A 27,739-nucleotide genomic window follows, 5' to 3' on the forward strand; every position below is an offset into this window, starting at 1 on the left:
CGACCCCACGTCCCGTGTCGCAGATGAAAGGCACCGCTGGCCGCGGACGAGCCCTTCCCAAGCCGTCACGACCCCCGTGGGCTGCTGAGCGCCCGCGGCGCGTCTGTTCCCATCCTCCCACCGCCTCTTGCCCAAGTGGGGCCGGTGTCCACGCAGCTGCCAGGGGCCGGCGGGGACGCGCTCGGGACGCAGCGATCAGGTGCTGCGGGAGAGAATGCGGGCAGGAGAGGCCCGGTCGCTGGGCCCGGGGGGGGGGGGTCGTGGTAGGGGGTGTGTGTGCGCTGGTGAACACAGAGGGGCCGGGCCGGGGAGCCGGGGCCCCGAGGAGCTGGCGTCAGGCTCGCGTGGAGGAGTGGCGCCCTCCAACGGCGAGTGCTGGCGTCCGGATGGGGCTCCAGCGCCCTCCGCACGCCGCCGTCCCCGCACCCCCGAGACCCCCGGCCGTGTGCGGGGCCGCGCGCTCAGGCGCCGGAGGGTTCGCACGCGGGAAGCGGCGCCGTTGACATTGAACGCCGGGGCCGGGGTGCGTGGAGGGGGCGCGCGCGCGCGCGCGGGTCCCGGCGCGTGTTTGCGGGTGTGCGTGGTGGAGGGAGGCGGGTGGGGGGCCGGGCTTGAAGCTGCAGCAAACCACAAGCCCGGGTGGTGGGGGGCGGGCGAGCCCAGCGCGCCCCCGAGGCGCCGCCCGCCCCAGCCGCGAGCGCAGAGGCCATTCATGATTTTGGTGACGTTATTCCAGGAGGGGGCGAGGGGGCGGGGCGTCCTGGGCCGAGCCCCGCCCCCGCCCCTATAAAACGGCTTCCCGGGCTCTTTGTGGGGCCGCCAGCTCGGTGTAGACCCGGCGGCAGCTCGGTGCCCGGTGCCGACCAGCCGGCCGCGGGGCTGTCTCCGGAAGGCGGAGCCGCGAGCGCCCCGGTGCCCGCGCCCGGCCGGGACACCCTCACTCCGCGCGCAGTCACCCCGTGTAGACCACAAGGGCGTGGGTCAGCCTCCCCTAGGACTTCATGTCTGTATATTTCCCCATCCACGGGTGAGTATCCCGCGCCCCGCCCCACCCCCCACCCCAACCCCCCACCCCGCGGCGGGCATTCGGCTCCCGGCCGTGACCGCGGGGGGCCCCGGGTGCGAGGCGCGCCCCGCGCGGGGAGCCGTCGGCGTCAAGGTTGCAAAGGTGGGGGTGGGGGACGGTGGTGCCGGGAGCATCCAGACAAAGAAGTGAACTCGAAGCCCCGAGCGAAGTGACGACCAGGGGGGTGTGGATGTGGCTCGGCGAGGGTGGGCGCGTGGCAGGGTCTCCCGCCTGCACCCCGCGGTGGGGGGTGGGGGGTGGGGGGGAGCCTCATCGCTGCGGAGGGGCTGCGGGAGGTGCGCGCCCGGCCTGGCGCGGGGGGTTCTGCAAAGCCCCGGGCCCCTCCCCTTTTCCTTTCTGTTTGCGGCCAAGTCTCGGGCGTCGGGGCCGCGGGCCGCGGGGCTGAGCCGGGGCGGCGGTTGGCAGAGCCCCGAGGGGTGGGGGGGAGACCCGCCCCGCGGCACCCTGTTCCCCGCGCGCTGCCCCCCTCTCCGCCCCTTCCCTTCTTCCCGGGTCCCCGAAAGCCCGCGCGCGCCGGGATGGGGGGCGGGGTGGGGTAGGGGGTCCGGCGGGCAGGGCCGGGCGGGGCCCCCGGAGGGATGCGGGGGGTGGCGGAGCCGGCCCGGTCCCCCCCGGCCGCCCGCCGCTGCCGCTTCCTTCCTGCGCGCCGAGAGGCCGGGCGCGGCCCCGCAGCCCCGCAGCGCGCCCAGGTGCGGCCCGGGGACCCGCCAAGTTGCTGCTTCTCGCTTCAACTTTGCGGGCGGGCGCCCGGGCCCCCCCAACCCGAGCGAGGAGCGCGCGCCCCGGCACCCCGCGAAGGGACGGGCGGGCGCGCGCCCTTCGGCCCCCCGGGCCCGGGGCTGGCGGGAGGAGGTGCGGGTGGGAGCGGGCGGGCTCGGCCGCAGCCTACCCAGGACCCCGGAGCCGGGAGGGGACTGTCTTTGCGCCAGCTCCTGACCCCAAGCTCGCCCCGAAACCCAGCTTCTCCCCGGAGCGTCCCCTCCCCCGCCCCGGGCCCGGCGGGCGGCGGAGACTGAACTTCCACCACAAAGTGAAAATCCCCCGGTGGGGTTGGGGCTGGGGGCGTCCCAGGCTCCTTCTGGGGCGCCCTTGTCTCTCCCACCTCCGTGGGGCTGGAGCACCTGCCAGTCCGAGGGAAGGGGGCTTAGGGCCCGGCGGAGGCTCAGGACTCGCTCCGGTTGGGGTTAGCGCCCATCAATCATCCCCTGCCCCTCCACCACCAAATCAAGGTTTGCTGATGAGAACTTCGTAGTTTGTTAGCGCACCCAGTAAGCCGCGCAATCTGTGAGCTGTGTGGCATCACATGGAGACAGATAGACCACCTGTAGCTCAGAGAGGGTGTTGGACTAGCCCGGGACCCCACAGCTAGCGAGGGACAGGGGGTTTGGAACAGAACGCGTTGCTTCTGTTTCTCAGCCCGACGCTCGCTAGAGTTACCGTAAAACACAGTTCTGTGGCACCCTGTCCTGGACAGTGCCCCCGGGAAGCCCGTCCCATCTCCTTTGAGCCAGGTAGAAAGCACGATGGGGCACGTATCGGGGTGCCTGTGGCCAGTGCATGAACTTGGAGGGGCACTGGCTGGCACGGGGGGTGGCAGGGACCCCCCCCCTCTGTGGCTTGGGGGAGGGAACGGAGCATTTGTGTGCTGTACCCAGAGCACAGAGCACTTTCACGTGTTTTGCCGTTGCCCCTCTGGAAATTTCTTTTGCAATCAGAGTCCGGCCATCCTTAAGGCTTTCATCCAAGGGCTGTTTTTCAAGCTGCGAGCTAGCAGCTGGGCCGAGGGCTCTGGATGGGGCTGGGTGGCAGATGTGGAGCCTGCAGAAAGCTGACCCCTTGGGGCTCTAGCGGGACATTTTGCAAAAAGGAAAACCGGCAGGCAGAGGAAGGCCACGGGACTGGGCTCCGCTTCTCTGAGGCTGGCCTGTTCTTGGCTTTTTTGGCAGGAAAGTGGACTGGGGGGGGGCGGGGAGGGGGAAGCGGTGTTTGTTTTGTTTTGCTTTGTGGGGGTTGGGCCCCCTGGTGGTGCTCAGGGCTTACTCTCAGTCCGGTGCTCAAGGATCACCTCTAATGGTGCTTGGTGGTGGGGGGGGGGGGCGGGGGCAGGGGTCAAAGCAGGGTTGGCCACGTGCAAGGCAGGCCCGTGCTGCTTTTCTCTGCCTGTGGCTCCCGGCTCTCCCTGTAGTGAGATGCAGTTCCTGTGCGGCAGGGCCGAGGGGGTTAAGGCAGACACATGGGCTCAGCCACTGCCGGTTGCTTTCTATTTTGTTTTCTTCTGGTTCTGCCACTAAAAGGAAGCCCAGAATTGCTCAGAACCCCCGGGGGGAGGAGTTCAGACATAGGGTAAAGAGGCCAGGAGGGCAGAGGGGAGAGGAGGGGGTAGAGTAGAGGAGGGCAGAGGGGAGAGGAGGGGTAGAGTAGAGGAGGGCAGAGGAGAGAGTAGGGGTAGAGTAGAGGAGGAGGGCAGAGGAGAGAGGAGGGGTAGAGTAGAGGAGGGCAGAGGAGAGAGTAGGGGTAGAGTAGAGGAGGGCAGAGGGGAGAGGAGGGGGTAGAGTAGAGGAGGGCAGAGGAGAGAGTAGGGGTAGAGTAGAGGAGGGCAGAGGGGAGAGGAGGGGGTAGAGTAGAGGAGGGCAGAGGAGAGAGTAGGGGTAGAGTAGAGGAGGGCAGAGGGGAGAGGAGGGGGTAGAGTAGAGGAGGGCAGAGGAGAGAGTAGGGGTAGAGTAGAGGAGGGCAGAGGGGAGAGGAGGGGGTAGAGTAGAGGAGGAGGGCAGAGGAGAGAGGAGGGGTAGAGTAGAGGAGGGCAGAGGGGAGAGGAGGGGTAGAGTAGAGGAGGGCAGAGGAGAGAGTAGGGGTAGAGTAGAGGAGGAGGGCAGAGGAGAGAGGAGGAGGGCAGAGGGGAGAGTGGGGTAGAGTAGAGGAGGAGGGCAGAGGGCAGAGTTGGGGGCGGGGTAAAGTAGAGGAGGGCAGAGGAGAGAGGATGAGGGCAGAGGGGAGAGTGGGGTAGAGTAGAGGAGGAGGGCAGAGGAGAGAGGAGGAGGGCAGGGGGAGAGTGGGGTAGAGTAGAGGAGGGCAGAGGGGAGAGTGGGGTAGAGTAGAGGAGGAGGGCAGAGGAGAGAGGAGGAGGGCAGAGGGGAGAGGAGGAGGGCAGAGGGGAGAGTGGGGCACAGTAGAGGAGGGCAGAGGAGAGAGGAGGAGGGCAGAGGAGAGAGGAGGAGGGCAGAGGGGAGAGTGGGGCACAGTAGAGGAGGGCAGAGGGGAGAGGAGGAGGGCAGAGGGGAGAGTGGGGCACAGTAGAGGAAGAGCTCTGCTGCCAGCGGCCTCACATCCTGGCCCTGTGGCTTGCACAGAAGCCCCAGTGCTCTGGGCTGGGCCTCGCTCGCTGGGGTGTTGTTTTGCTGCGAGCTGCCTCTGAAACCCTCCCCTCCGCCACCCCAACGGTGCCCGGGTGCGACAGCAGGCCCGGGGGAGCGCACACGTGAGCGTTGACCCCGGTCTGGGTCTCTCGGCAGCCCCGATTGCCCGAGCTCCGCGAAGATGACCGAGGTGATGATGAACGCCCCGTCCATGGAGGAGATGGGCCTGAGCCCCCGCAAGGACCTTTCCTACCAGGTGAGCGCCCGCGTCCCCCTCCCTCCAAAGCCTCTCTCGGGGTCTTACGTCCCCTCCCAGAGCTGGGCGGGAGTGTCCCCGGCTCCTTGCCCCAGACCTGAGCCCGCTGACGCTGACGCTGACGGTCTGGCCTGGGGCTTCTGTTCCGGGGTCGGGGGGCGTGGGGGGGATGTGGTCTGTGCTTTGGAAACCCGGCTGAGGGCGCGGCTGAGGGAGGGTGGGCTGAAGGAGGCAGAGCTGCTCCAGAACCTCCTTCACTGCGTGCGCGGGACCAACAGGAGCATCGGGGTCCGTCCTGCCCCCAAGGGTACTGTTGCTCGCAGGAGGCTCTGCGGAGCTGGCTTTGGAGACTTTGCCGTGTGCTATGTCCGGAACGCATGAAGGCCAGCACGAGTGGCCAGGGGCACACACCTGGGACTCTGCCCATGAGCTCAGAGTCCCGGGGCTCGGCCACATCGCCCCTCAGTTTCCCAGGGGCACTGGGTGACCCCTTCTAGGTTTCCTTCCCTCCTTCCTTCCCTCCTTCCTTCCTTCCCTCCTTCCTTCCTTCCTTCTCTCCTTCCTTCCTTCCTTCCCTCCTTCCTTCCTTCCTTCCTTCCTCCCTCCCTGTCTTCCTCCCTCCCTCCTCCTTCCTTCCTTCCTTCCTTCCTTCCTTCCTTCCTTCCTTCCTTCCTTCCTCCCTCCCTCCCTTCCTCCCTTCCCTCTCTCCCTCCCCTCTCTCCCTCCCTCCCTCCTCCTTCCTTCCGTCCTCCCTTCCTCCCTTCCTTCTCTCCCTCCCTCCCTCCCTCCCTCCCTTCCTTCCTTCCCTCCTTCCTTCCTTCCTTCCTTCCTTCCTTCCTTCCTTCCTTCCTTCCTTCCTTCCTTCCTTCCTTCCTTCCTTCCTCCCTCCCTCCCTCCCTTCCTCCCTTCCCTCTCTCCCTCCCTCCTTCCCTCCCTCCCTCCCTTCCTCCCTTCCCTCTCTCCCTCCCTCCTTCCCTCCCTCCCTCCCTTCCTTCCTTCCTTCCTTCCTTCCTTCCTTCCTTCCTTCCTTCCTTCCTTCCTTCCTTCCTTCCTTCCTTCTTCCCTTCCTCCCTCCCTCCCCCCTCTCTTCCTCTCTCCCTCTCTCTTTCTTCCTCTTTTTGGTTTGTAGGTCAGCTCTGACAGTGCTCAGGGATCACTCCTGGTAGAGCGCGGGGAGACTTCTGGGGTGCTGGGCATCGAACGAGACACGTGCCCTCCCCGCTGTACTCTTCCTCCTTCCCAGGAGTCTGTTTCCGGGGAGGCCGTCGGGGCCGGCAGGGAGTGTGAGCCGGGGGGGGGGGGGGGGGGGGGCGGACAAACAGGGCTGCGCAGTGGGTCGCGCACAGGCAGGCTGCAGCTCCCGGCACGGAGGGGGCGGCGTGCTGGGTTCCACCGTCAAGCCTCCAGGCCCGGGCTGGGCGGGTGCTCCCTTGACGGACCCCGTGTGCTCCGGGGCTGCTGCTGCTTCTCCACTGGGCTAACCTGGCTCCCCAGGACCAGCGAGCTGGGTTTTGTTGTTGTTGTTGTTGCTGTAGGAAGAGGCTGGGTTGTGAAGGGCAGGCGGTCAGAAAGCTCAAAACCTAGGTGGGGTAAGGTCACTTGGCTGCTGGCAGCCCTCGCCCTCAGACTCCCTTGGAAGGTTCCAGAAGGCCCATTGTTGCGGGCCAGTGTGACCGACCTTCAGGGCCGGAAACAAAGGTGCGGTGGGCTTTCGGGGGGGGGGGGGGACGGGCGAGAGGGGCGCAGGGGAATATCCCCTGGTGGCTTCACGTCCCCAGCCCCCATCGGGGTCGGAGGAAGAACGGAGGGCCGGTTGCTTCTGGAGAGCGTTTCCCGGGTCTCGCGGTCAGACGGGCTTTGAGTTCGGACTCTCTCCCCGGGCGGGCAGGCCCCGCTCTGCAGCGCTGTGGGCTCGGCTGTGGGGGCCCAGGGAGAGCGGGCGCACAGAGGCACCCCCCCTTCGGTCTGGACTCAGGGCAGGGGGCTCCTCCTGGGGCGAGCAGGATGCCAGCGGCCGGGGCCAAGGCTCCCCGCTGCCCGCTGGAGGGGGAGCGGGAAGCCGGCATCTTTTTTTTTTTTTTTTTAACTTTTTGGGTCACACCCGGAGATGCACAGGGGTTATATCCTGGCTCTGCACTCAGGAATTCCTCCTGGCGGTGCTCGGGGGACCCTATGGGATGCTGGGATTCGAACCCGGGTCGGCCGCGTGCAAGGCAAACACCCTCCCCGCTGTGCTATCACTCCCGCCCCTGAAGCCGTCATCTTAAGTGTTGAGGCCACAGGCCACACTCAGCGTTGCTGGGTGAGTCCAGGCCCGTGGGGGACGCAGTGGGGGACAGCTCACGAGGGCTGGGCAGCCCATGGCCCCCTGTCTAGGTGACCCTCTGACGGACAGATCTGAGGAACAGGTCAGATGGGAAGTGGAGAAAAAGGATTTAGAGAGACACCCCCCCCGCCCCACCCCATCTGCCTTGTGGTATCTGCGTTCGCACGCGTTAGCACGAGGCACAGTGCTCGGCAGGGACTGGCTCTCGGCTGTCCCGTGGCGGAGAGTCAGTGGCCCGGCTCCAAGCCATCCTAGCAGACACGTTCCCAGCCCAGCGCGGGGCCCTCTGGCCGGAGGGAGCCGTCTGCCGGGCGTGCTCAGGCTCCACTCCGGGCAGGGGGGCGGGGGGCAGGGGCCCGCCCGGAGCCTTGGCGTTCCTCCCGGGGGTAATAATAGTCGGGCTTTGACGGAGCCCTGCTTTTCCCAGGAGCCGACAGTGGGAAGGACACAGGACGTCCCAGGTTGGCAGATGAGCTAGAATCTCAGCCTTGGGCTTTGACCTTGAGCCAAGGTCAGGAAATCAATAGACTCTGGATTGCTTCACCCACGCCTTCGCCTTCCAGGTCTTTGGAGGAAACTTTTCCCGACGGCCCTGCCCGGCTAGGCGCTCCCGTCTTGGCACACCTGTGGCATTTGGGGCTTTGAATCGAGGCTGCCCTGGACTTCCCGCCCCCCCCCCGGCCCTGTCTGACCTTCCACCTTTCTGTGCGCCCCGTCACCCCTCCCTGAGCCCAGGCAACTCTCACATGGGTGGTCTCCGTGGAGCCCCCGTTTCCTTCGCCGAAGCTGCCCACCTTTATTTGGGAGCCACACGTCGCTGTGCTCAGAGGCTGCTCCTGGACAGTGCTTAGGGGTCATTCCCAGTGAAATCGGGGGGCCGAGGGGTGCTCGATGGGACCCTGGGGCCCCGGCAAGCCAAGCGTGGACTCCGGCCCTTTGAGCCACCTTCCTGCCCTGTCCCAGGGATTTTATCATTTGTTGGTTTGTTTGGGGGACACGACGGTGCCTAGGATTTACTCCTGGCTCTGTGCTCAGGCATCACTCCTGGCAGGGCTTGGGGGGACCATCGGGATGCCGGGGGTGGGACTCAGGTCAGCTGGCTGCAAGGCACCCACCCTGCCCGCTGTGCTATTGCTCTGGCCCTGATCCAGGGGTTTGGGTGGTGGTGGGGGCTGGGGGGGGTCACACCCAGAAATGCTCATGGCTCACTCTTGACTCCAAACTTAGGAGTCACTCCTGGCCGTGCTTGGGGGAGCCTCTGGGTTGCCGGGAATCGAACCTGGGCCAGCTGCCGCAAGGCAAGTGCCCTGCCCACTCTGCTGTCTCTCTGACCTCTGCGCCAGGCTTCTGAGATGCCTTTTCCCATCTTTACAAGACCTAGACAAGCCCTCCCCGGTGCTTATTGTGCTCAGACATTAGTGCTCTCCCCTCCCTCCCCCCTCGCACCGCTGTATTTAAACCCTCTAAGAGCCCGTTGCCCATGGCTCCAGCCACGCCTCTTCAGAAGTCATCACTGTGATTTGTGGAGTCGGGTCCGCTCGCTTGGCAGGCCCCGTGCACCCTCCGGGTGGGGGAGTAAGTGGTTACTAGAAAGTCATACGCGGCCGAGTGTGAGCGGCCGCCGGCACCCGGCTGTGTGAGGGGGTCGGGGGTGGCCAGGGCAAGCCCTGACCCCCCCCGGCTGGCAGGTCTCTCCCTGCAACACAGTTCTTTGTTTGTTTTTGTTTTTTTGCTTTTTGGGTCACACCTGGCGATGCACAGGGGTTACTCCTGGCTCATGCACTCAGGAATTACTCCTGGCCATGCTCAGGGGACTATATGGGATGCTGGGAATCGAACCCGGGTCGGCCACGTGCAAGGCAAACGCCCTACCCGCTGTGCTATTGCTCCAGCCCTGCACGCAGTTCTTGCCTTCCCGCTCCCCCGCCTGCCACCTTGGGCCTTTTTCCATCTCCGAGTGCAGAGAAGCCAACTTCCAGCTGCCAGGGGCGCTGAAGATGCAGGGGGGCGGGGGGGGTCGGGATGCCACTGGCAGGCGGGGCTCCAGAGGGGCCCTGGACTAGCTGGTCTTGCATCCTGACGTCCACCCCCCCCCCCAACCCCGGCACGGCCTGCAGGGTGCCGAGGGTTTCTGCTCCTTCCAGATGGAGGCGTGAGTGTTCCGATACCTCTGGCACCAGCTCTCAACGGGCCTTCCCGGGGCCCCTAAACGCCTTTCTGACGAGCAGGCGCGTGTCCATCACAGGCCGCCCGTGCGCCCCTTCCACTGCCTGTGGTCACGCAGTGTCCGCTCTCCACTTGGGGGACCGTGGGAACAGCAGGCCGCGGCAGCATGATCTCGCTCCCTGCCCCACGTGCAGCGCCCTGCGCTCCTGCCGGCCCTTTGATCTAGGCCTCCCGGCTTCCTGCATCGCCCCCAGGCTGGAGGGGGAGCCTGGCACTTCCGCTGGCGGGGCGCGGCCCTTCTCACCAACAGCCTGGAGCTCACTTCTTGCCCCCAGGAGCCTGCCTTTTAGCTGTCCGTTAAGGGCAGGCCCGTGGACCTCTCTGTCCTCACCCGATCTTTCAGTTTCTTTGTTTGTTTTGGATTTGGGGCCCATCCAGGTGAGGGAAGGAGCAACTTTGACTCTGCCCTGAGGAATTACTCCTGGCGGTGCTTGGGGAACCATATGGGATGCCAGGGATCGAACCCAGGTCGTCCATCTGTGTCCAAGGCAAGAACCCTACCTGTCTTTCAGCCTCTTACAGCTACAGGCCCAACGATCACCTGCCCCCCACCCCCCAACACACACAGACACACACGGACACACACACAGACACACACACAGACATACACACAGACATACACACACACACACACACACACACACACACACACCATCAGAAGACGCAACTCTTTAGGATGTATGAGGCCTGAGTTTGATCCCTGATACACAAAGCTTTAGCAGTCACAGTCTCAGCGATCCTGCTTGGCTGCTAGGAAAGTAGTTCAAAAGAACACTTAACGCTTGCCGCGTATTCAAGATGTCCCTCTGGGTACAGCCCAAGTGGCCTTCTGAATCCTACAGAATTTCTAGGGAGTTTCCCTCCTCTCCCCAGCCCCCCAATCAGGCGTACTAGAATTCAGCAGGAATTCCAGGCTCAGCTCCGAGCCTCTCTCTGTGCGCGGAGCCTTCCTGGGCCGGCACCACCTGTGGAAACCCTGACGGGTTACGTGGCCCCCTGCCTCCTCCTCCCACCGTCCTCTGCATCGGGTCCGGCTGGGCATAGCCGGTCAGTGACACTGGCCCTTCCCATTCCATTGCCCCGTGTCTCAGTGGTTCCGCCCGCCGTGTCCAGCCCCGGCTGCCCTCCCCCTCCCCATTTTCTCTGTCCAGTTTGGGAAGCCACTGAGTTGCCTTGCAGGAGTCCCGAGCCCGTTAGGAAATCAACTCTCACACCAGACCCCAGAGCCGGAGGAAGCTCAGACAGCAAAGCGACGGGCGCGTGTCACTGGAGCAGGACAGGCTCGCTTTCTCTCGCCCCCTCCACCCTGCTCCCTCCCCCGTGGCCAGAATCATTCTCATGTGAGGCCTGAGGGGCTGCCCAGCCCCCCCCCCCCCCATATGCAGCACAAGGCACGGATTCTTGGGGCCTCTGTTTGGGAGCACGTCTGCCCTGTCCCGTCTCGGGGCTCCGCCTCCCCCCTCCGTGCACACAGACGTGGCGTTCACGGCTTTGGCAAGCCCCAGGGGTCGGGCCGACTGAGGACTGGACAGGCTTCCTGGGGGAATCGCCCCCAGCACCCCCTCCCCCGGCCCATGGTCACAAGAGCGAGTCTGTGGCCCAGGCCTGCCGAGAACAAGCGCGCTTCGCTTTCGGGGCCGCCGCGCCGCGAGGGGCCCACACAGCCCGGCTCCTCTCAAAGAGCCTGTGTTAAGGCCGACGCCTCTCCAGCGGGCCCAGTGTTCGTCCCTCCCCAGGGCCTGGGTCCGAGTCTCAGGCTGCTCTTTGTTCCCGCTGGAGTGCAATGAATAGTTGCTTAATGAGTGCGGAGTGACGGATCTGCGGCCCGCGCCGCCCCCTCGCCTGGGCCCCCTCCGGGCCTGACCCAGCCGCATCTGCTCTCTCTCCCACTCCCCATCGCCCGACCCGGGAGGAAGGGGGAAGCCTGGGCCGCCGTTAGGGAAAGGGCTGAGTTTGGGTGGCAGGTCTTGTGACTGTAGCCAAGAGCTATTCCTGGGTGTCTAGTGAGTGTCCTGAAATGATCTTTCAGTCCGGAAATAATCCTCGGAGGAGGTGAGGACGACCCTTGTTTATACGGGGTTCTCTCCTTTCCAGTCTCAGGGGCCTAGACTGCCCCCAGCCCCACCGCCCGTCCCGGGAGGAGCCTTCTTTTAAGTCGCATCCTTCAGCTGCTGCCTGCGTGATGGGGGAAGGCCCCCTCGGGCCGAAGGCTGCTCCCCATTGCTCTGACCACACAGCTGATGGCACTTGGACCTCCCGGGGAGGACTTGGGACGCCCCTCGGCCCCGCCCCTCCCCCCTGGTCCTTATTCGCCACGAGCTCCTTTGAGGGAACTCTCAGGATGCAGCCTGTCAGCTCGCTGCCCTGCTCTTGGCGCCAAGGGGACGGAAGGTTCTGGATCTCCCACCCAAAGGAGAATCAGCCCCAAGCCAGCAGGGCATCCGTCCAACTTCCGTCCAGAGGTGGCTTGGTTTGGCTTGGCTTTGGGTGGGCCCCAGACCGAATCGGGGTTCTCGAATCCATTTGCCTTGAACTCGCCCTATGCCCCGACCTCAGAGGACTGGAAGCACCGTCCACCCGGACTGGCGGGGTGGCCTCAGCGCCCCCAGATTCCTCGCGGTGGCTCTGACGAGCTCCTGGCTGTGCGGGCAGCCCCGAGCTGTGCCAGCGGGCCTGTGAGCCGAGAGGTCCAGAGCCCCGACTGGGTCCTGCCCCCTCCCTGCCCTCCACCCATCTTGCACCACCGCACTCCCCGGCAGGTCCCCTGCACGGCTCAGGCTCGGCCCTGGTGCTCGGAGACCCCCGTGTGCCATGGGACAGGCTGGCAGTGCCACCAGTGCCCGTGATAGATCAGTAGCGAAGTCCCGGGAAAGTGGCCCTTCTGAAGGTACTGTATTACGATGATGTGGGGATCCTATGATCCTTATGCATATTTTATCTTTTGAATTTTAAAATGAACACGTATCTCTGATGAAATTGGGGGTGGGGGTCATCCCAAACAGTGCTGGCCATTAGAATCACTGTCACTGTCATCCCGTTGCTCATCAATTTGTTCGAGCGGGCACCAGTAACGTCTCTCACTGAGAGACTTATTGTTACTGTTTTTGGCATATCCAATACGCTACGGGGAGCTTGCCAGGCTCTGCCGAGCGGGCTCGATACTCTCGGTAGCTTGCTGGGCTCTCCGAGAGGGGTGGAGGAATCGAACTCGGGTTGGCTGCGTGAAAGGCGAAAGCCCAACCGCTGTGCTATTTTTGGGGCATTAGAAAAAACATTTTTTTCATACTAGGTTTGGCCACTTACAGACAAACACCTTGGCTGCCGTGTTATCTCTAGCAAGGCCTCTCGCCTTCTCATGCACTGCACAGATATTGATCACGAAAAGCAGGACTTTGCTTTTCCCCGGGATAATATCCAAGTCATTGGCAACACTTCATTCCAGTTTACCTTGAGAATACTTCAGCACCAGCACTTTTCAAACTGTATTTAATAACTGTTAAAATGCTTGAAGAGGGGGCTACCGTGGGAATGGCATTTACCTTGCATGTGGCTGACCCGGGTTTAATCCCCGGCATCCCATATGGTCCCCCAAGCACTGCCAGGAGAAATTCCTGAGTGCAGAGCCAGGAGTAACCCCTGAACATCACTGGGTATGACCCTAAAAGAAAAAAATTTTTTTAAATGCTTAAAGAATAGTTTACTTTGTAATATACATAATTATATCATAAGGTTAAAACATTAATTTCCATTTGTTGATTTGAAAATTATATCTTTTTTAAGTAATGTGATAATTTTGTAAAATAATCTCTGTCCATGGTTTTTATTATTTCCTTTGCGAGTGCAATGTCTGAGCTGAAAGGTTTTCTGTGTATGTGTGTTTGTGTGTGAGACAGAATTATAAAGGCAGTATTTTTCCTTTTAAACATTTTCAGTATTTAGGTAAACACTGAGTGTTATAAAGAACACCACCCAATGTTCCTGTATTCCTATCAAGAGACTTTGGATGTTTACTTCCAGTATTTTTCTAGAATTTATATTTTTAAAATAACATTGAGATGATCCTGGATGTGATACAGCAAATCCTTTTATGCCTAACATAATATTGTGACTATATCCTTGTCATTCCATTTTCTTTGTACAATGGATTTTCATTTTGTTCTGTCCCACTTCTTATTGCTAAATACTTAGGTCACAGTATATTTTGTTCTTCCCGAGAACACTGTTCTCAATATCATTGTACCTCAATCTCTGCTCCATTTTGTTGATAAATTCCTGGTAGCCCAATTACTGATTCAGAGAGACTCAGCATCATTCCGCCTCTTGATTACTTGTTACCCTAAAAACAGAAAACGTACAGGAGCTCATCAGAACCTAATCTCCCAGGCACGGGGATGTAGCTCAGCTGTTAGAGCACTTGCTGTTCACATTTGAGGCCTGGGGTTTGATCCCCGGCACAACAAAACAAAAACCAAAACCCCAAGCCCCAAAATAGAAACTTCCGGTCTAGCTAGCCAATAGGATGTTAGGGGGCAAAAATGTCTAAAAATCTATGGGGACGAGAGGATAGGTGTGCTTTCAGGCGAGCCCAACAGGGGCTTGGTTGTTTGTAAGTCTCGAGGAGATGCACATCTTCCTCTGGTCGAATTGCTCATTTCCAGCAGGGATGGTAATGTGCGATGACACTCCCAGCACCACTGCCCGCGATCAGAGCCGTGATAGGGACTCTGGGTTATGAGTCTGTCTGGGTCTAGCATTGCCCTGGCGTTCTCTCCATGTTCTTAGTGACTTTGGAGCAATGTGTGACCTCAAAGTCACCTCTGGCTGGCCGCCCCTGGAGGTTAGATGGACGCAGGTCAACTGCCCTGAGCCGTCTCGGCTCAAGATTTGCTCGGGGTTTTAATTTTTATATTATTTATTTATGCATTCGTTTTAGGTTTGGGGGCTACCCCTGGCAATGCTTAGGGGTTGCTCCTGGCCCTCGGGAGTTGTGCCTGTGGAGCTTGGGGGGGACATAGAGGGTGCTGGGGCTCCGACCTGGGCTGGCCATGTGCAAGGCAAATGCCCCGTTCCCTGCTCTATCTCTCTGCTCTTGGTCATGGCGGCTCAGGTCTAGTCCCCCGGAAGGGGGTGAGCTGCTCTGAGACGTGAGGTCTTCCTGTGTGCTAGGGCCATCCTGGCAACGCCCCTGCCCCTGAGGGCAGCCTTCCAGGAGGGTCTGCCTAGGTCTGATGCTTCACAGACCTCATTTAGGTGGGAAACCAACTTGCCAAGCGGTAGTGTGTGTCTTTTTATGGTTACTGCCTACGATACTGCAGTCTTCCGCTTAGTCATAGTTTCATGGAAAATGTCTTAAACAGAGGAGTGTAAAAATCTGTCATTGAGCTATCTACCGTTGAACCCTCGTGTGGCTGTGAAGGAATATGGAGACGAGTGCCCCGCTCGGGGGCACGGTGCTGGGGATGAACTCAAGGCTTGGAGCTTGTTCAGCTTTTATGCGCCTGTTTGAGCCACTTCCCGGGCCCTCGTTGGAAGCTTTCTTCAGATCAGCAAATACTGCTGTGAGTTCTGCATTTCTGCGTTTTGTTCTTTGCCCTCCTGGGTAGAGCAGGCCAAGGGACCAGAACCTGCCCATTTTCCTTGGCGCCTTCATAGTAGAGGTTTTACCACACTGTCACCGTATCACTGTCATCCTGTTGTTCGTCGATTTACTCAAGCGGGCACCAGTAACGTCTCTATTCCTCCCAGCCCTGAGATTTTAGCAGCCTCTCTTTACTCGTCTTTCCCAATGACTGGAGGCTCTTTCAGGGTCAGGGAAATGAGACCTATCGTTACTGTTTTTGGCATATCGAATACGCCACGGGTAGCTTGCCAGGCTCTGCCTGTGCGGGCTTTACTTTACCACACAACTTCCTAATAATGCTTCAGTGTCACAAAGTATTGAGGCAGAGGACAGTTGTCCCCAGCAGGCTTGTAGAAACTTCCCAAGGGACATGATCCCTTGGAGAATTTGTTGGAAAGTCAGTTTTCCCATCTCAGCGTCCTTCTGTTGCTTCCCGAAGGTTTGCTTCCTGAAGCCTGGCCTTCCCAGCCTTCTCCTCCCCTTCCTGTCCCATTGCCCTCCTCCCCCACTCTGAGAAAGGAAGGGACCCGCCCCTCTTCTGCCTGGTCTTGGACGGTGTGGATTGATTGGGGTGGGGGGGTGGGTGGAACCAATAGGGGCGATCAGCGGACTTGAAAGTGCTCAGGTACGATTCAGAGCGTGGCATCTCTGCTCGTCTTTGCACCATGCCAGCGATTTCAGCCTCGTGAGATTTAACGATGTGTGAGTGGACGCACACATTTGCAAAGCTCTTCTTAGGGGCACACAGATGACACGTGTGGAGACCATGGACAAAGCCCCCCTCCCTGGGAACATGGAGGTGGCAGCAGCCCCGTGCCTCAGAGAGGGCCGGGGGCCATCTTCCTGCTGACACGGGGTGACCGGGCAGAGTGTGGCATCGCTCCCAGAGTGCTCACTGGACACTGCCCAGAATAGTGCTCGGTCCATCTCAGCACAGCGAAGCCACTGAAGGAACCTCGACACCTGGTTGCATTGTTTCGGAGGGGTGGGTGGGACCCAAGTAGGTTTGGGGGCCGGGACCACTCCCGGTGATACCAGCTAACCGGAAGGCTGGTTCGGTGCTAGGGCAGTGCTGCTTAGGCCCTGAGGTGCCGGGGGCCATATGGACCACCCCAGCAGTGCTTAGAGGGGTGGGGGCTGTGTGGTACTCGGCATTCAACACTGCAAGTACCCAGCTAGAAAAGTTAGAACTGTCTTCAGCCCCCTTTCAGACATTTCTCTTTGCTAATTTACCAAAACCCAACGGGTGGTCCTTTCTTAAAGGCCAGTGCCGATGGGGCTTCTCAACGCACTTTTTTTTTTCTGTCCTCTGCCAGTGAAATCCATTAGTGTAGCTCGCACTTGGAGTGGATGTCTTGCTCACGCTTGGTTTAGCAATGTGGTACATCGATTCCCTTAGAAAATCAGCTGGCTTCGCTGCGCTATGCAGATCCTTGGGATGGGTCGTGATGTGGTGTCCACCATCCCCCCCCGGGACTCCCTCCCGCAGGCACTGGGCTAGATGAGCATCAGGACACTGTCCGGTGTGGTGACTACGACCAGTTTCCCAGCACTCTAGCTGGCCTTGGAAAGTGCAGGGTTTATTTTTTTTTATCACTGGAAGCTCTCAGCCGTCTGCCCTGCAGTCACAGACGTGCTTTGCTCGCTGTTGAGAATGGGCCCACTCCGTGCCCATGGCAGGGTCGCTGCAGTGGGTTGTCCCTACTGTTAGGCAGCAGTGGGATTCCACGGGAAGGGGGCTTTATGGAAAATGGTTGGGGGTGGTGGAGGCGTGCACCGCCAACTCCGGGTGCTGCTCCCAAATCCACTGTCAGCTGTGTCCAGAGGGCGCTTGATGGCCGTCTGCTGACCTTCCATCCCGTCGGAGGGAAGAGTAAAACCACAATCAATTCTAAGTGAAAATTACATCTTACTGCTTCTTCAAGGACATTAGGCTGTTTTTATAGTTACTTGTGTGAGGTGGAGACCAGTGGGATGACTTTGGGTACCACTTAGCTGCTGCGTCGAGACATTCTTGGGAAGGTGCATTCCTCCGACCATGACCTTTGATCCCAGTTTCCCAACGTTCCACTCTGTGCTTGAAAGCTCGGTTTTGATCCTTGGTGACCAATGCAGTCAGTCCGTCCTTTTCCTGGAAGTCACCCTTTTGTTTGTTTCTGAGAACCTATCCACCAACAACCCATGCTGTTATAATTCGTTTGTGTCAACACAGGACACAAAAAGGAAAATAGCATCTCAGTAAAATTGGGAAAGATTGCACTAAACTTCCACCTAAAAGTGGAATTCGAGCTTGGAAAATGATTGTTCTTGGCCGGACAGAGTAAGTCTGAGGATTGACAAGGGGTCATCCTCCCTCTGCTGTGGCACAGTGGGAAGGAGATGACGGAGGAGGTCTTGCATGGATGGGGGTGAGGTGGCTTGCAGCTGTGTGTGTGGACGGGGGGGCGGGGCTCCTCAGTCCATGATACACAGGTGAAGCCAGGAGGTTGCTGGCTGTGGACCAAAGTCGAGGGCACTGAATTTTGGGAAGGTGTCGTGATAAGATCAAGCCGAAGGATCCCCTCAGTAGGGAGTATGAACCCGAGGCCAGTGACCTGCCTGACAGGGTGTCCGAGGCCCTGGGCAGAGCTCTAAGGAAGTCAGGCTGGAAAGGGCTTCCAGATGGAAGATCTGGAACATCAGAGAAAGTTGGGGAGCCGGCGGGACCAGGCCAGCTAGATACCTTCTGCTTCCAAAGTGAAGGCCTAGAGAAGGGTTGGAAATCGCCCACCCTGGGGTGGGTGGGTGAGTCTTGGCTCTGTCAGCTGGGGGGGAGGTGAGGCTACAGGATATGTCATGGGGAGAGTCAATGGGAGAGAGGGTGGGAGCTTAGAGCCCTCACAATGATGACGAGCTCAGTCTTCTTCCCAAAGGGAAGAGATGACGTGGCTGTGTGACGTTGTCAAGGCCAGCTAGCAGCCATCTTTTCTCGCCGCCGTGGAGAGCCATGAGAACATTACAGTTCATCCCCAAAGACCCGTCAGCGCAGGCAGCAGTCCGGGTGGGCTAATGGGAGATGGGATCTCTGGCCTTGCAGGGCGTGCGGGTGTTGGAGGGAAGTTTGCGTGAGATGGTTTCTAGCCGGAGGGTTTCCTACTCGGTAGGGTTTCAAGGTTGGAGGCTTTCGCTTCTGTCACCCTAAGGAAGGGGATTCGTAGTTGCTGTGAAGCCCCCAGTCTTTTCTCAACTCTCCCGGAGGACTGGGGACATCACAGCGGGGCAGGCGAGGGTGAGGCCGGTGAGCCAGGGCAGCGTCTAGAGGCTGGAGAATGGGAGGTGGCACCCAAATGGAGAAGGAAGGTGTTCTTCCTTCCCTAGACCTCGCGGTTGAGCTTACTGGCCTCCTTTCGCTTGGAAAAGCCCGTGGATTCTAGGTGCTGCTGCCGGGGTAGTGGGCATAGCGGGTGAGGGTGACGTGACGATGCTAAGGAAGGTGATGTTAGATAGCAGGAGCTAAGTCTATCAAAGAGCCTATTTCTTGTCTTCCTGGGCCGTGGGTAGGCTGGGGCAAAGAGCTGGAGCAAGTTTCCCTGGGAATCAGCCCTGCTCCTTCGGGCCCTTGGCTGAGCAGGTTGCTGGCAGGATTCGCCCCTTGTTGGATGCCGCTCCCCCTCGGGACGAGTCAACGCGCAAGGCCACGCCATCGTTACCCTCCAGGAGGAGTGGAGGAGCCGAGGGGCAGGCCCCTCCTCCGTGGGCTGGGGCTGGAGACCATAGAGAAGAGACCTCCAGTGGCAGAGGCGGCCCCTGGAAGGCCAGGATCCGGGGGCCAGACAGTGGCCTGCAAGGGAAGCTGGAGGTCACCAACACTTCTCCAAAGGACCTGGCGCTGCTCGCGTGCTGTTGTCACACAGTCCCCCACCCTCAGCTTGACTCTCTCCCATCCCTCACTCTGATGCTCCACAGAGACCCCAGTTTGACCTAATTAGAACCATCGATCTGAAATTTAAGGGTGCAGAACACACATGCACGCGTGCACGTGCGCACGCGCGCGCACACACACACACACACACACACACACACACACACACACACACCGCATACACATGCAGCTCCCTGTTTTTGGTTCTCCCCAGGGCCCTGTTAGCCGGGACTTAGCCTGAATGCCATTGCAGAGGGGAGGAGAGGAAGGACGGGTTCTCCACCACTTTGACCTGCCCCGGGTACTTACTGGACCCTGTTTTAGCTTCCCAGCAGGCCTGGGAAGTGGAAGTTCCTTCCTCATTTTCCTCCGGAGGTGAGTGAAGTTGAAAGAAGTGGTAAACGACTGGGCCAAGATCCTAGGGGCAAGCTAAAGGCCAGCTCTCCCGGACTACTGGTCTACCCAGGGGAGCGGTGATTTTCCAGGGCAGGTTCAAGGGTGAAGTGTGCGGGCCCGAGAGGGGAGAGAGGCTGACTGTGTTCCACAGGCGAGGCCTACGCGCCTCCCAGAGCCGTGGGAGCCGCTGATGGCTCCTGGCCCCGGAGGGCCCCCTCTGGTCTTGCCCAGCAGAGAGGAGCGGGCGTGGGGGCCCCTCCCAGGTCTCGGCTTGCAGTGCTGGGTAATTGGTCCTTTGTGTCCGGCGCCCAGCTTTCATCTCCTCCCCACCTGCTGGTGTCCGCTTTCCCACTCGGCCTGGCTCTGCTCTTGGCCCAGCCTTTCGCCCCTGTGTGGGCAGCTCGGGTTGTTTGTCAGGACGGCCCTGGACGGGGCCGGGAGGCAGACACGGAGGGAGGGACGGACGGAGGGAGGGAGGGAGGGAGGGCCGCCCCAGCCTGAATTGCTCACATTTTCCGTCCCAGGTGCCAGAGACGTTGCTCTCCTCGCCCCACCCGAGGCAGCCAGGTTTAGGTCACCTGGCTTGCAGGCAGACAGCTGATAGCCAGGCCCCCGAATTTCAGGCCTCGGGGAGCCGTGGGTATTGCCTTTCCGCTCCCTCGCAGGGGTCGGGATGGGAAGGGACTGTGCGCCCCGCAACTCCCAGTGCTGAGGTGCCAGCCTGCAGCCCTCTTCCTCCCCGCAGGCACCCCACCCTCGGCCCGGCGCCCTGCTCTGCTCTGCTCTGGGGCTGCAGGGCTGGCCGTCGGCCACACTGGCTGAGCTTTCCGAACAGACCTGCTCTCATTGTCCTCAAATTTAACCACATCTGTTGGTGCCGCCCGGCGCGGTAGCCACAGGTAGCTAGTTACATTTCTGTCATGTTGACGGCTATCATAGACATGTCTATAAAAAAAAAAAAATTAAAGGGGCCGGGAAGGTAGCTCAAAGCATAGAGTACCTGCTTAGCACGCATGTGGCCCCAAGTCTGAGCATCTGATCCTACTTAGCAACACCCCGGGGGACCCAGGTGGGCCCCGAGTACGGCTGGGCCCGAGGTCCACCCAGAAGGGTTCCTACAACAATACCCCAAAACGAAAACTTGAAAGAAAATGTAAAACATTGCTTCATTTCACGGCCTCAGTCGCCACACGTGGCTGGCCCGGGCTCTGGGCCGCACGGGGCGATCTATTTCTGTTCTCCCAGGAAGCTGTCTTGGATGCGCCGATGTCCTGGCTGATTGGCATCCAGACTTCAGGCGGGCATGCGACATGTCCTCCTTCGAAGGACCTACACCTTCTTTGACCTTCTTTTGAGTTCCCCGAATGTCAGGGGTGCTGGGGGGAGTCACAGACCACCTAGAAAGCATCCCTCTGAAGGCACGACCTCCTAAAACATGTCAACCTCAGCTCTAAACGCCCCTGAGGCTCCACATCAGGGCACTCGGGGTGTCCTGCATAGGTGCGAGCCTCAAGACTTAAGTCCATTTGCAAAAGGGGGGGATAGGGGCTGGAGCGATAGCACAGCGGGCAGGGCGTTTGCCTTGAATGCAGCCGACCCGGGTTCGATTCCCAGCATCCCATATGGTCCCCTGAGCACCGCCAGGGGTGATTCCTGAGTGCAGAGCCAGGAGTAACCCCTGTGCATTGCCAGGTGTGACCCAAAAAGAAAAAAAAAAAGAAAAAGAAAAGGGGGGTATTCAGAGTTTCCCCAGGCCCCTCCCCGGCCTCTACCCCCATCTCCCGTCGCTGGCCGCCGCGTGGGACAGCTGGATGTGGAGTCCAGCCCTGGCAGGGGGACAAGAAGCTGGGTGGACAGAATCACAGCTGGGGATGGATGCTTCTAGATCTGCCCTGCCCCGGGGCCGGGGGTGGGACTTTGCTCCTCTGAACTGCCCTGTCTGAGCCTCTGGAAAAAAGAGCCCCAAGTTCAGGGGGAAGAGAGAGAGGTTCTTTTTCCCCTTCTTTCTCCTCATCTGCCTTAGCCCAAGCTGTGGAGTCGACAGAGCAGGGGTGCTACAAGGGAGAGAGGGGGGCCGCGAGCGTCTCTGTGTGGAAGCAGGGCAGCCTGTTCCCTGGCAGCGCCTGTAGGGGCACGGCGCGCAGGGCTGGGCTGGCGCCTCAGCCTAACCTGTCACGTGCTTGGCAAGTGGCTCTGAGTCCTTTTTTCCACTGCCTTCCCCACCCTGTCAGATTGCACTTGCAACCTCTCTCTCTCTCTCTCTTTTTTTTGCTGCCTAGATGATTAAAAAGCATGACTTAGTGGAAAAATCTTGACCTCTGTGGGGTCAGTCTCTTAAGCAGCTGTTGAAGATAAGATTGTCCTGGCCAAACACTCAGCCCCACTCTGCAAGACGCCGGGGCCGGCCCCGTAAGGAAGTGAGAAGAGAGATCTAGTTCCGGGAGCATTTGGTTTGTTTTTTTGGAGAGGGCTGCAATTTTCCAGGAGGCATACCTTGGTATAATCTGATCATAAAATCAAATCCGGGATGGAAGGCTTACATGATCACAGCGATTTTTTTTTCCCCTTCAAAGTCCTTTAAAACCATTCACAGGTTTTGTAAGAAGAAACGAAAAACCCTCACCAAAACAAAGAAATAATAACAACTCCCCTCTCACCCATTTTTTTTTTTTTGAGAAGTTCGAGAGCAAAGTTCTGTGGCAACTAAGCAGTATCAGAAGTTCAACGCTCAGCCTCCCCCAGGACTTAAAAGACTTAATTGTGCAGCTCTTGGTATGAAAGGCATTGTTTGAAGTTATTTTAATTACTGGGTTAGGATGGAGGCCTGTTGACACGGAGCCAAAGGCGACATTCCAATGGGAACGGAGCGTTTGCCCGAACCGCATTTTATCTTTCTGCTGGCCAAGAATGTGGGCCATCCAATGACACCAGAGAGCCACTGTGCTTCTGAGGGGGGAAACTGAGGCACAGACACGCGAGAGGACCGGCTTGGGATGCTATGAGTAAGGTCCGCGCTCGGGTGATCTGGATCTGGAACCCGTGACCGGACAGCGTGCGACCAAGTGAACGTGTTGTCGCTCTCATGGGTCTCGGGATCGGTCGCCCTGCTGTGTGGCCGTGAATATGTCACCAGCCCTCTCTGCTCTGTGTCCTCAGGCGGGAGAGAGCTGGGCCACCACGATGCGCCAGGGCGCCTGGCTGTGGGGACTCGGGCCAGGAGGGTTCTGTGAAAGGGCCCCGCGTGGCTGACGTGGGTACCCGTTTCCCCTGGCTGCTGGAGGCTCATCCTGTGCTCACCCCCCGTGCCCTCCTGCTGCTGCCCGGGCCGCCTTCATTGGCGCGTGCCGTGGGGTGGGGGCGTTATTACTCGGTCTCCATTGCTCCGTCCATCAGCCAGGCGTGTCCGGGAGGGCTCCATGCTGGGCTCCGGGAGGCAGCACCAGGCCCGGGTTTGGACCCGGAGCCCCGGGAGCCCGAGCCCTGGGCAGCCCCGGGTCATCTCCTCTGGAAACGGACGCTTCCGTGGGGCACATCTGTTCCGGTAGCCAGAGGCGCAGAAGCCAGCCCTGGCCTGACGGCGTGCGTCCCCCGCCTGTCCGTGGTCCTCCACGCCTGCTGCTCCCGGGCCAGGAGCGGACTGCTGGGGCGGCCGTGGGAAGCCAGCGTAGCCGCTTCCCGTGGCGTCCATCCCCTTTGCTGTCCTCCAGGGCTGATGCCCAGAGTCCAGAAGGGGCCCAGGGAGGCCACATGCTCACCCCTTGCCCAGCACGTGCAGGTCAGCGCTGGACGGCAGCGGGACGGGAACCCCCGCGCCCGGGGCTGGGGGGAGGGGCAACCTTCCCTTTGCCCCACACTGGCCTCCCGTGCCCCTGACCCTGCTTCCCTCCTGGCTGCCGTCCCACCCTTTTTATGAGCCTCCTTAAGTCTTTAACGATTCCTGGTTATGTAGCTGGATTAAGGCTTAATCCCCAGCAATCAGGCTTCATTGGATAAGTGGTTAATAGTCGCTCATCGCGGGGAGAGGGGAGGTGTCTTGGAGGCCCCTGGTTCCAGGGAGCTCCTGTGGCCCGACGGGGGGCGGGGGGAGTGAGCCCCTGGTGTAGAGGAGGCACCAACCACAGCCAGACTCCGTGGGGGGTCCGCATGGGTGTTCCTTCCACTCACGGGCCAGCTGTGGCAGGGGGCAGCCCCCGGCTCGCCGCACCCCGGCTTCCCTCTCTGTCCAGTGGGGCGCTTGGCACCGGGGAGAGAGATGCCCTGAGTCGGGGGTGTCTGCGCTTCTGAGAGCCCCCAGCACCCCACTCTGAGTCTCCTTGGCTGGGAGCTGTCACTGCGGGGCCGGGACCACCGCTGGATTAGGGCCACACGCCGTTCGGGAGGGACTCGGCCCTGTGTGGACACGGGTCCAAGGACAGCTGAGCCACAATGGGGGCACTATTTGTCCAGCCTGGCCTGGGGCTGGGGTGCGACAGGATGGGCGTGAACAGAGCTGGGGAGATGTGATGCCCTCGGCCGCCTGGTGCGCAGGGACCCTGAGCTGCTGGCTGGAGTGGGTGGCAGGGCAGCTTGGGATTCTGTCCCCGCTGCCCGGGGCGGGGCCACACCCTCCGGCTGGGCTGGACCTTGACTCTCCGATTGCTGTCCAGCCCCTGGCGGAGCGGGCAGCTCAGGGCCAGGATAGGTTTGCCTCGCACCCACTGCCACTCGTGCCCAGGCTGGGGCGAGCTGCCTCCGGCTGAGAGAGGCGTGAGGGCAGAACAGGCTACGGAGGCTTCGCGGCTGGACGCTGTTGGTTCACAAACGGCTCCTTCCGCGCCCCCGGGAGCTGGCTCCTCTGACTGTGGGGGTCCCAGGGTTCGCCCATGCTACAGGGGTGCAGCTAGTTTTCCTGGGGAGCTGCACGGGAGCTGCTGGGGTTTGGGGGGGGCGGGGACGCTCGGAGGGCCACCCGGGGCTAGCAACGAACGCGGCCGGTGCTCAGCCCTCTGAGCTACCTCTCCAGCTTCCATTTCTATTTTGATTGATGTTTTTTGATTCGGGGGCTGCCAGGAATCACTCCTGCCGGTTCTTGGGGGGACCTTAGGTGCTGTTGGGGATTGAACCAGGGTCAGCCACAGGCAAAGCACGTGCCCTGCTGTACTACCTCCCAGCCCTCGCTGACTTCTTTAAATCTGGAAATCAAAGGCAGCGGGCTAGGGCTCTCTTGGGTTACCCCAAGTTTGGTCCTGGCACCCGGAGAAGGAGGGGTGCCCCTGCCGCGCAGGTTTGGGGGAGCCTGGGTGCAGCCGCCTCCCCTAGTGACCCGGCCTCCCCCCTCTCTCCCCCTGCAGATCTTCCCCGACCCGTCGGACTTCGACCGCTGCTGCAAACTGAAGGACCGTCTGCCGTCCATCGTGGTGGAGCCCACGGAGGGTGAGGTGGAGAGCGGGGAGCTGCGGTGGCCCCCCGAGGAGTTCTTGGTCCAGGAGGACGAGCAGGACAACTGTGACGAGACAGCGAAGGAAAACACGGAGCAGTAGCGCCCCTGCGGGCGTCGTGCCCGGGCCGCTTGGACAGCACCTGCCCCTGGACTGCCCCCCCCCCCCGAGGCGGTGGCAGTGGCGGGAGCAGGCGCCGCTGCCCTGTCCACACCGGCCGGCCATGGCTTCCGTCGTGCACCTGCAAATCACTGACTTGGTTTCTTTCCTTTCCTTCTTTCTCCTTTTCTGAGATGTCGGGGGGCAGTGGCGCCCCGAGAGAGGAAGCCGAGGGCAGGGCTGGCCCAGGGAGTTGGGGGGGGGGCGCATGTCTCTCTGATGATGGGGTGGGGGTGGGGAGTGGGGGGTGGGCGAGGGGCTGTCCAGGCAGCAGGGGAAGAGGCAGGTATGAGACAGTAGGAAGCATCCCACCTTGAGACATGTACGGCAGGCGGCCAGCCCTCACCTCGGACCCCTCGGCCCGGAGCGTGCACCCCAGCCTTGCTTCTCCATTAGCCGTGTTGTCTCTTACGGGGCGGGGGGGGATGGGGAGGGGGGAGGGGACCAGGAGACCCCGCAGCCGCTGGGCTGGATGGAGATTTTTCCCGGCTCCTTCCCCACCAGGCCTGTGCTCCGGGATGTGGCTGTTTCTGGGGGTTCCGGGAGGGATTCCCTCGGGAAATCTTTTGAGCCTATCCCTTCTGGCCCTCTCAGTTTGGGGTGGGGGGGGAGTAGTTAGAGCGTTTCCTGCCCTCGCAGGGAACCCAGGTGGATGCCGGGACAGGAAGGTTGCTCCCTCGCTGGTTCCCCAGGATGATTTCTGAGTCCGGGCAGGGCCCCAGGGCTGCCTCCACACCCGCCCCTGGCATCGGTGGGGGGGCCCAGCCACAGGGTCACCCCAGCTGTGTGGGGGCTGGATGGTCATGGAGGGCTGAGGCTGTGCTTCCCGTTCTGTGCTTGGGAAGGGGCTTCCTGCACCCCCCGCCCCGCTGGGGTTATAGGATGGCTGGGCGAGGCACTCCCGCTGCATCCTGGGTGCCCTGAACTTCTCCCATGGAAGGATGGCAGTGAGGGGGCTGCCCGCGGCACCCCGCCCGGCAGGGAGAGGCTGCCTGGGGCTGGGAGGCCCGCGTCCTGCTTAGAAGCTTCTAGAGCAGAGACCGCTGGACGTGCTCTTCCGGCATCCCAGAGCAGGACGGGATGGATGACCCAGATGGGGCCCCCTGCAGCTGTCCTGGGTCCCCCCCCCCCGCCCCCCCTCCCCCCACTGCCCTGACGTCCCCCATCCCACCACCTCGCGCGCTTGGGGGCGTGCCTGCGGAGTTGGGCTTGGTACCCCCGAGTCAGGCTGGCTCTGGGGCGCCGCGGGTGGATTGGGAACAGACCCAGGGGGGGGGTCCCGAAGGCCCAGACACGCTCCTTCGCTCCTCGCTACCTGCTCCGTGTCGTCCGCTTGTGCCCCACGCGCCGAGCGCAATAACTCTTCCTGGCGACCCCCGGGCGCTCGCGCTCCCGGTACAGCTGCAGAGCGGACCCCTCCCCGCCCGCCCCCGCCCCGCGCCTCCCCGTGGGTGGGGTCTTGCCTTCGAGAATCCTGTCTCCGTGTGCCATGCTGTCCTGGTCTCCCCCTGTGTTGGAACCGTGCTTCTAGACTGCAGAACAAACCCGACTCTGTGTACATGTGTGTGCTTGGGGTGGGGGAGGGGGTGGGGTCCTTATTTTGTTTTCCTGGGCGCTTTGGACCCTGTTGTCCGGCCGTGTGGAGTCCGAGCAGGCCGGGGCCGGGGGTCCCGGCTGAGCCGTTCTTGGGCAAGTGGCCGAGCTCCTGCCTGGCCGCCTTTTTTTTTTTTTTTTTTAAGTAACTCGTGTGTGTTTCTAACTGATCGTATTGGAAAACAAACAGCCCTAGTATTTCGGTAAACATGCCTGTTGTAAGAGGAACCTCCTGTAACTTCTATCTGTTCTTTTTTGAGGCTCAGGGAGAAACTAGCTTTGTTATTTTTTTTCTTTTTTTTTTTTCCGAACTAGTTTTTGTCACTGTGACAGTTGTAAATAAAGTTTGAAAATGCTTTCCACTCTGCTCCGCTTCCCTTCTTCTGCCGCGATGGAGCAGCCTACGAGGACGGGGGCTCCCCGGGACGCTGAGTTTGGGGCGTCCAGCGCCAAGCTCCTGACTCACTCCCGGCCCTTCCAGCCCAGCACCCGGGACCTTCCTCCCCTGGCTGCAGGGACGTGGCCCTTTGGCTCCCTGGCCAGGCGGTGCCAGTCTGCAGCCCAAAGCGCATGAAAGCAACACGCGCGCGCACACACACACACACACACACACACACACACACACCGACTCTACCCCGGAGCTCTGGATTCCGGGGGTCTGTGGGGAGGGTCCACGCATCATTATTGCCGGAACCACCTGGGGAGACATTGAGGCAGAGCCGCAGTCTTAAGTCACTACTCAAGTTTACAGAGATGCCTCGAACGAACTGTGAGGTCGTTCCCACAGGCTCAGGGTGCTGGGTGGACAGTTACTCAAACCACTCACACCTGCCAGTCCTCAGCCGCCAGGAAGAGTTGGGGTAGAGCCAAGGAGAGTGGTTCTCACACGCGGCTTCCGTGCCCAGGTCTGGGATGACCACGGTGAGTAGCCGGCAGGAAAGCCGGTCAGCTCTGACAGCGGGAAGTCGTCTGAAGAGCAGGAGGAGCACTGAGCAGGAGCACTCTCCTCCTGGGAATGAGCAGCAGGACCCGTGTGGGTGGGGACATGGAAATGCAGCCAGGAGGGCTGCCTGGTGCCAGAGGAGCTCAGCGTTCAGGAGTGGTGTGGCGGGGGGAGGCCTCCAGAGGAATCATTTGCCCTTGGGCCCCACCTGGCTCTACGCGGGCGGGGTCAGCGGTGACAAAATGCGAGACAGGACACCAGGCAGGGGTGAGGGAACGAAGGTGGTGCTTTGTGGAAGCAGATTCGGAACGGCTGTCCGAGACGGGCTGGCCTGTTCCACCTTCACTCAGTCCACATCCGCTGAGTGTGAATGATCGAGGGGTCTGTGCTCGGGGGTCTGCCGGCGGGCAGGGAGTCTCTGTGCTCTCCGCCCACTGGCCTACGGAAAAGACCGATTTGGCC

The 27,739-nt window shown here is 61.0% G+C and overlaps 1 protein-coding gene across 2 annotated transcripts; it reads left to right on the top strand.

The window, feature by feature from the left end:
• Nucleotides 1-26,694, top strand: LBH (LBH regulator of WNT signaling pathway). Of its 2 annotated transcripts, none has more exons than XM_055122821.1 (3): nucleotides 1-199; nucleotides 4,597-4,696; nucleotides 24,496-26,694. In XM_055122821.1, exons 1-3 carry the CDS (start codon nucleotides 24-26, stop codon nucleotides 24,682-24,684), a joined length of 465 nt encoding a protein of 154 aa, XP_054978796.1. In that variant the 5' UTR covers nucleotides 1-23; the 3' UTR covers nucleotides 24,685-26,694. The 2 variants fall into 2 exon arrangements, with proteins under 2 accessions (XP_054978796.1, XP_054978797.1); XM_055122822.1 differs by lacking the exon at nucleotides 1-199 and adding an exon at nucleotides 763-1,027.
• The last annotated feature ends 1,045 nt before the right edge of the window (nucleotides 26,695-27,739 follow it).

This window comes from Sorex araneus, chromosome X (genome assembly GCF_027595985.1).
Source record: "Sorex araneus isolate mSorAra2 chromosome X, mSorAra2.pri, whole genome shotgun sequence".
NCBI classification, from domain to species: Eukaryota; Metazoa; Chordata; class Mammalia; order Eulipotyphla; family Soricidae; genus Sorex; species Sorex araneus.

What these genes read in the sequence shown, in the direction of transcription:
- LBH (XM_055122821.1), top strand. Translation starts at nt 24, where the DNA reads ATGAAAGGCACCGCTGGCCGCGGACGAGCCCTTCCCAAGCCGTCACGA. An exon ending in GCTCGGGACGCAGCGATCAG is followed by an intron (nt 200 to 4,596) that starts GTGCTGCGGGAG and finishes GTCTCTCGGCAG; the next exon opens with CCCCGATTGCCCGAGCTCCG. An exon ending in GCAAGGACCTTTCCTACCAG is followed by an intron (nt 4,697 to 24,495) that starts GTGAGCGCCCGC and finishes CTCCCCCTGCAG; the next exon opens with ATCTTCCCCGACCCGTCGGA.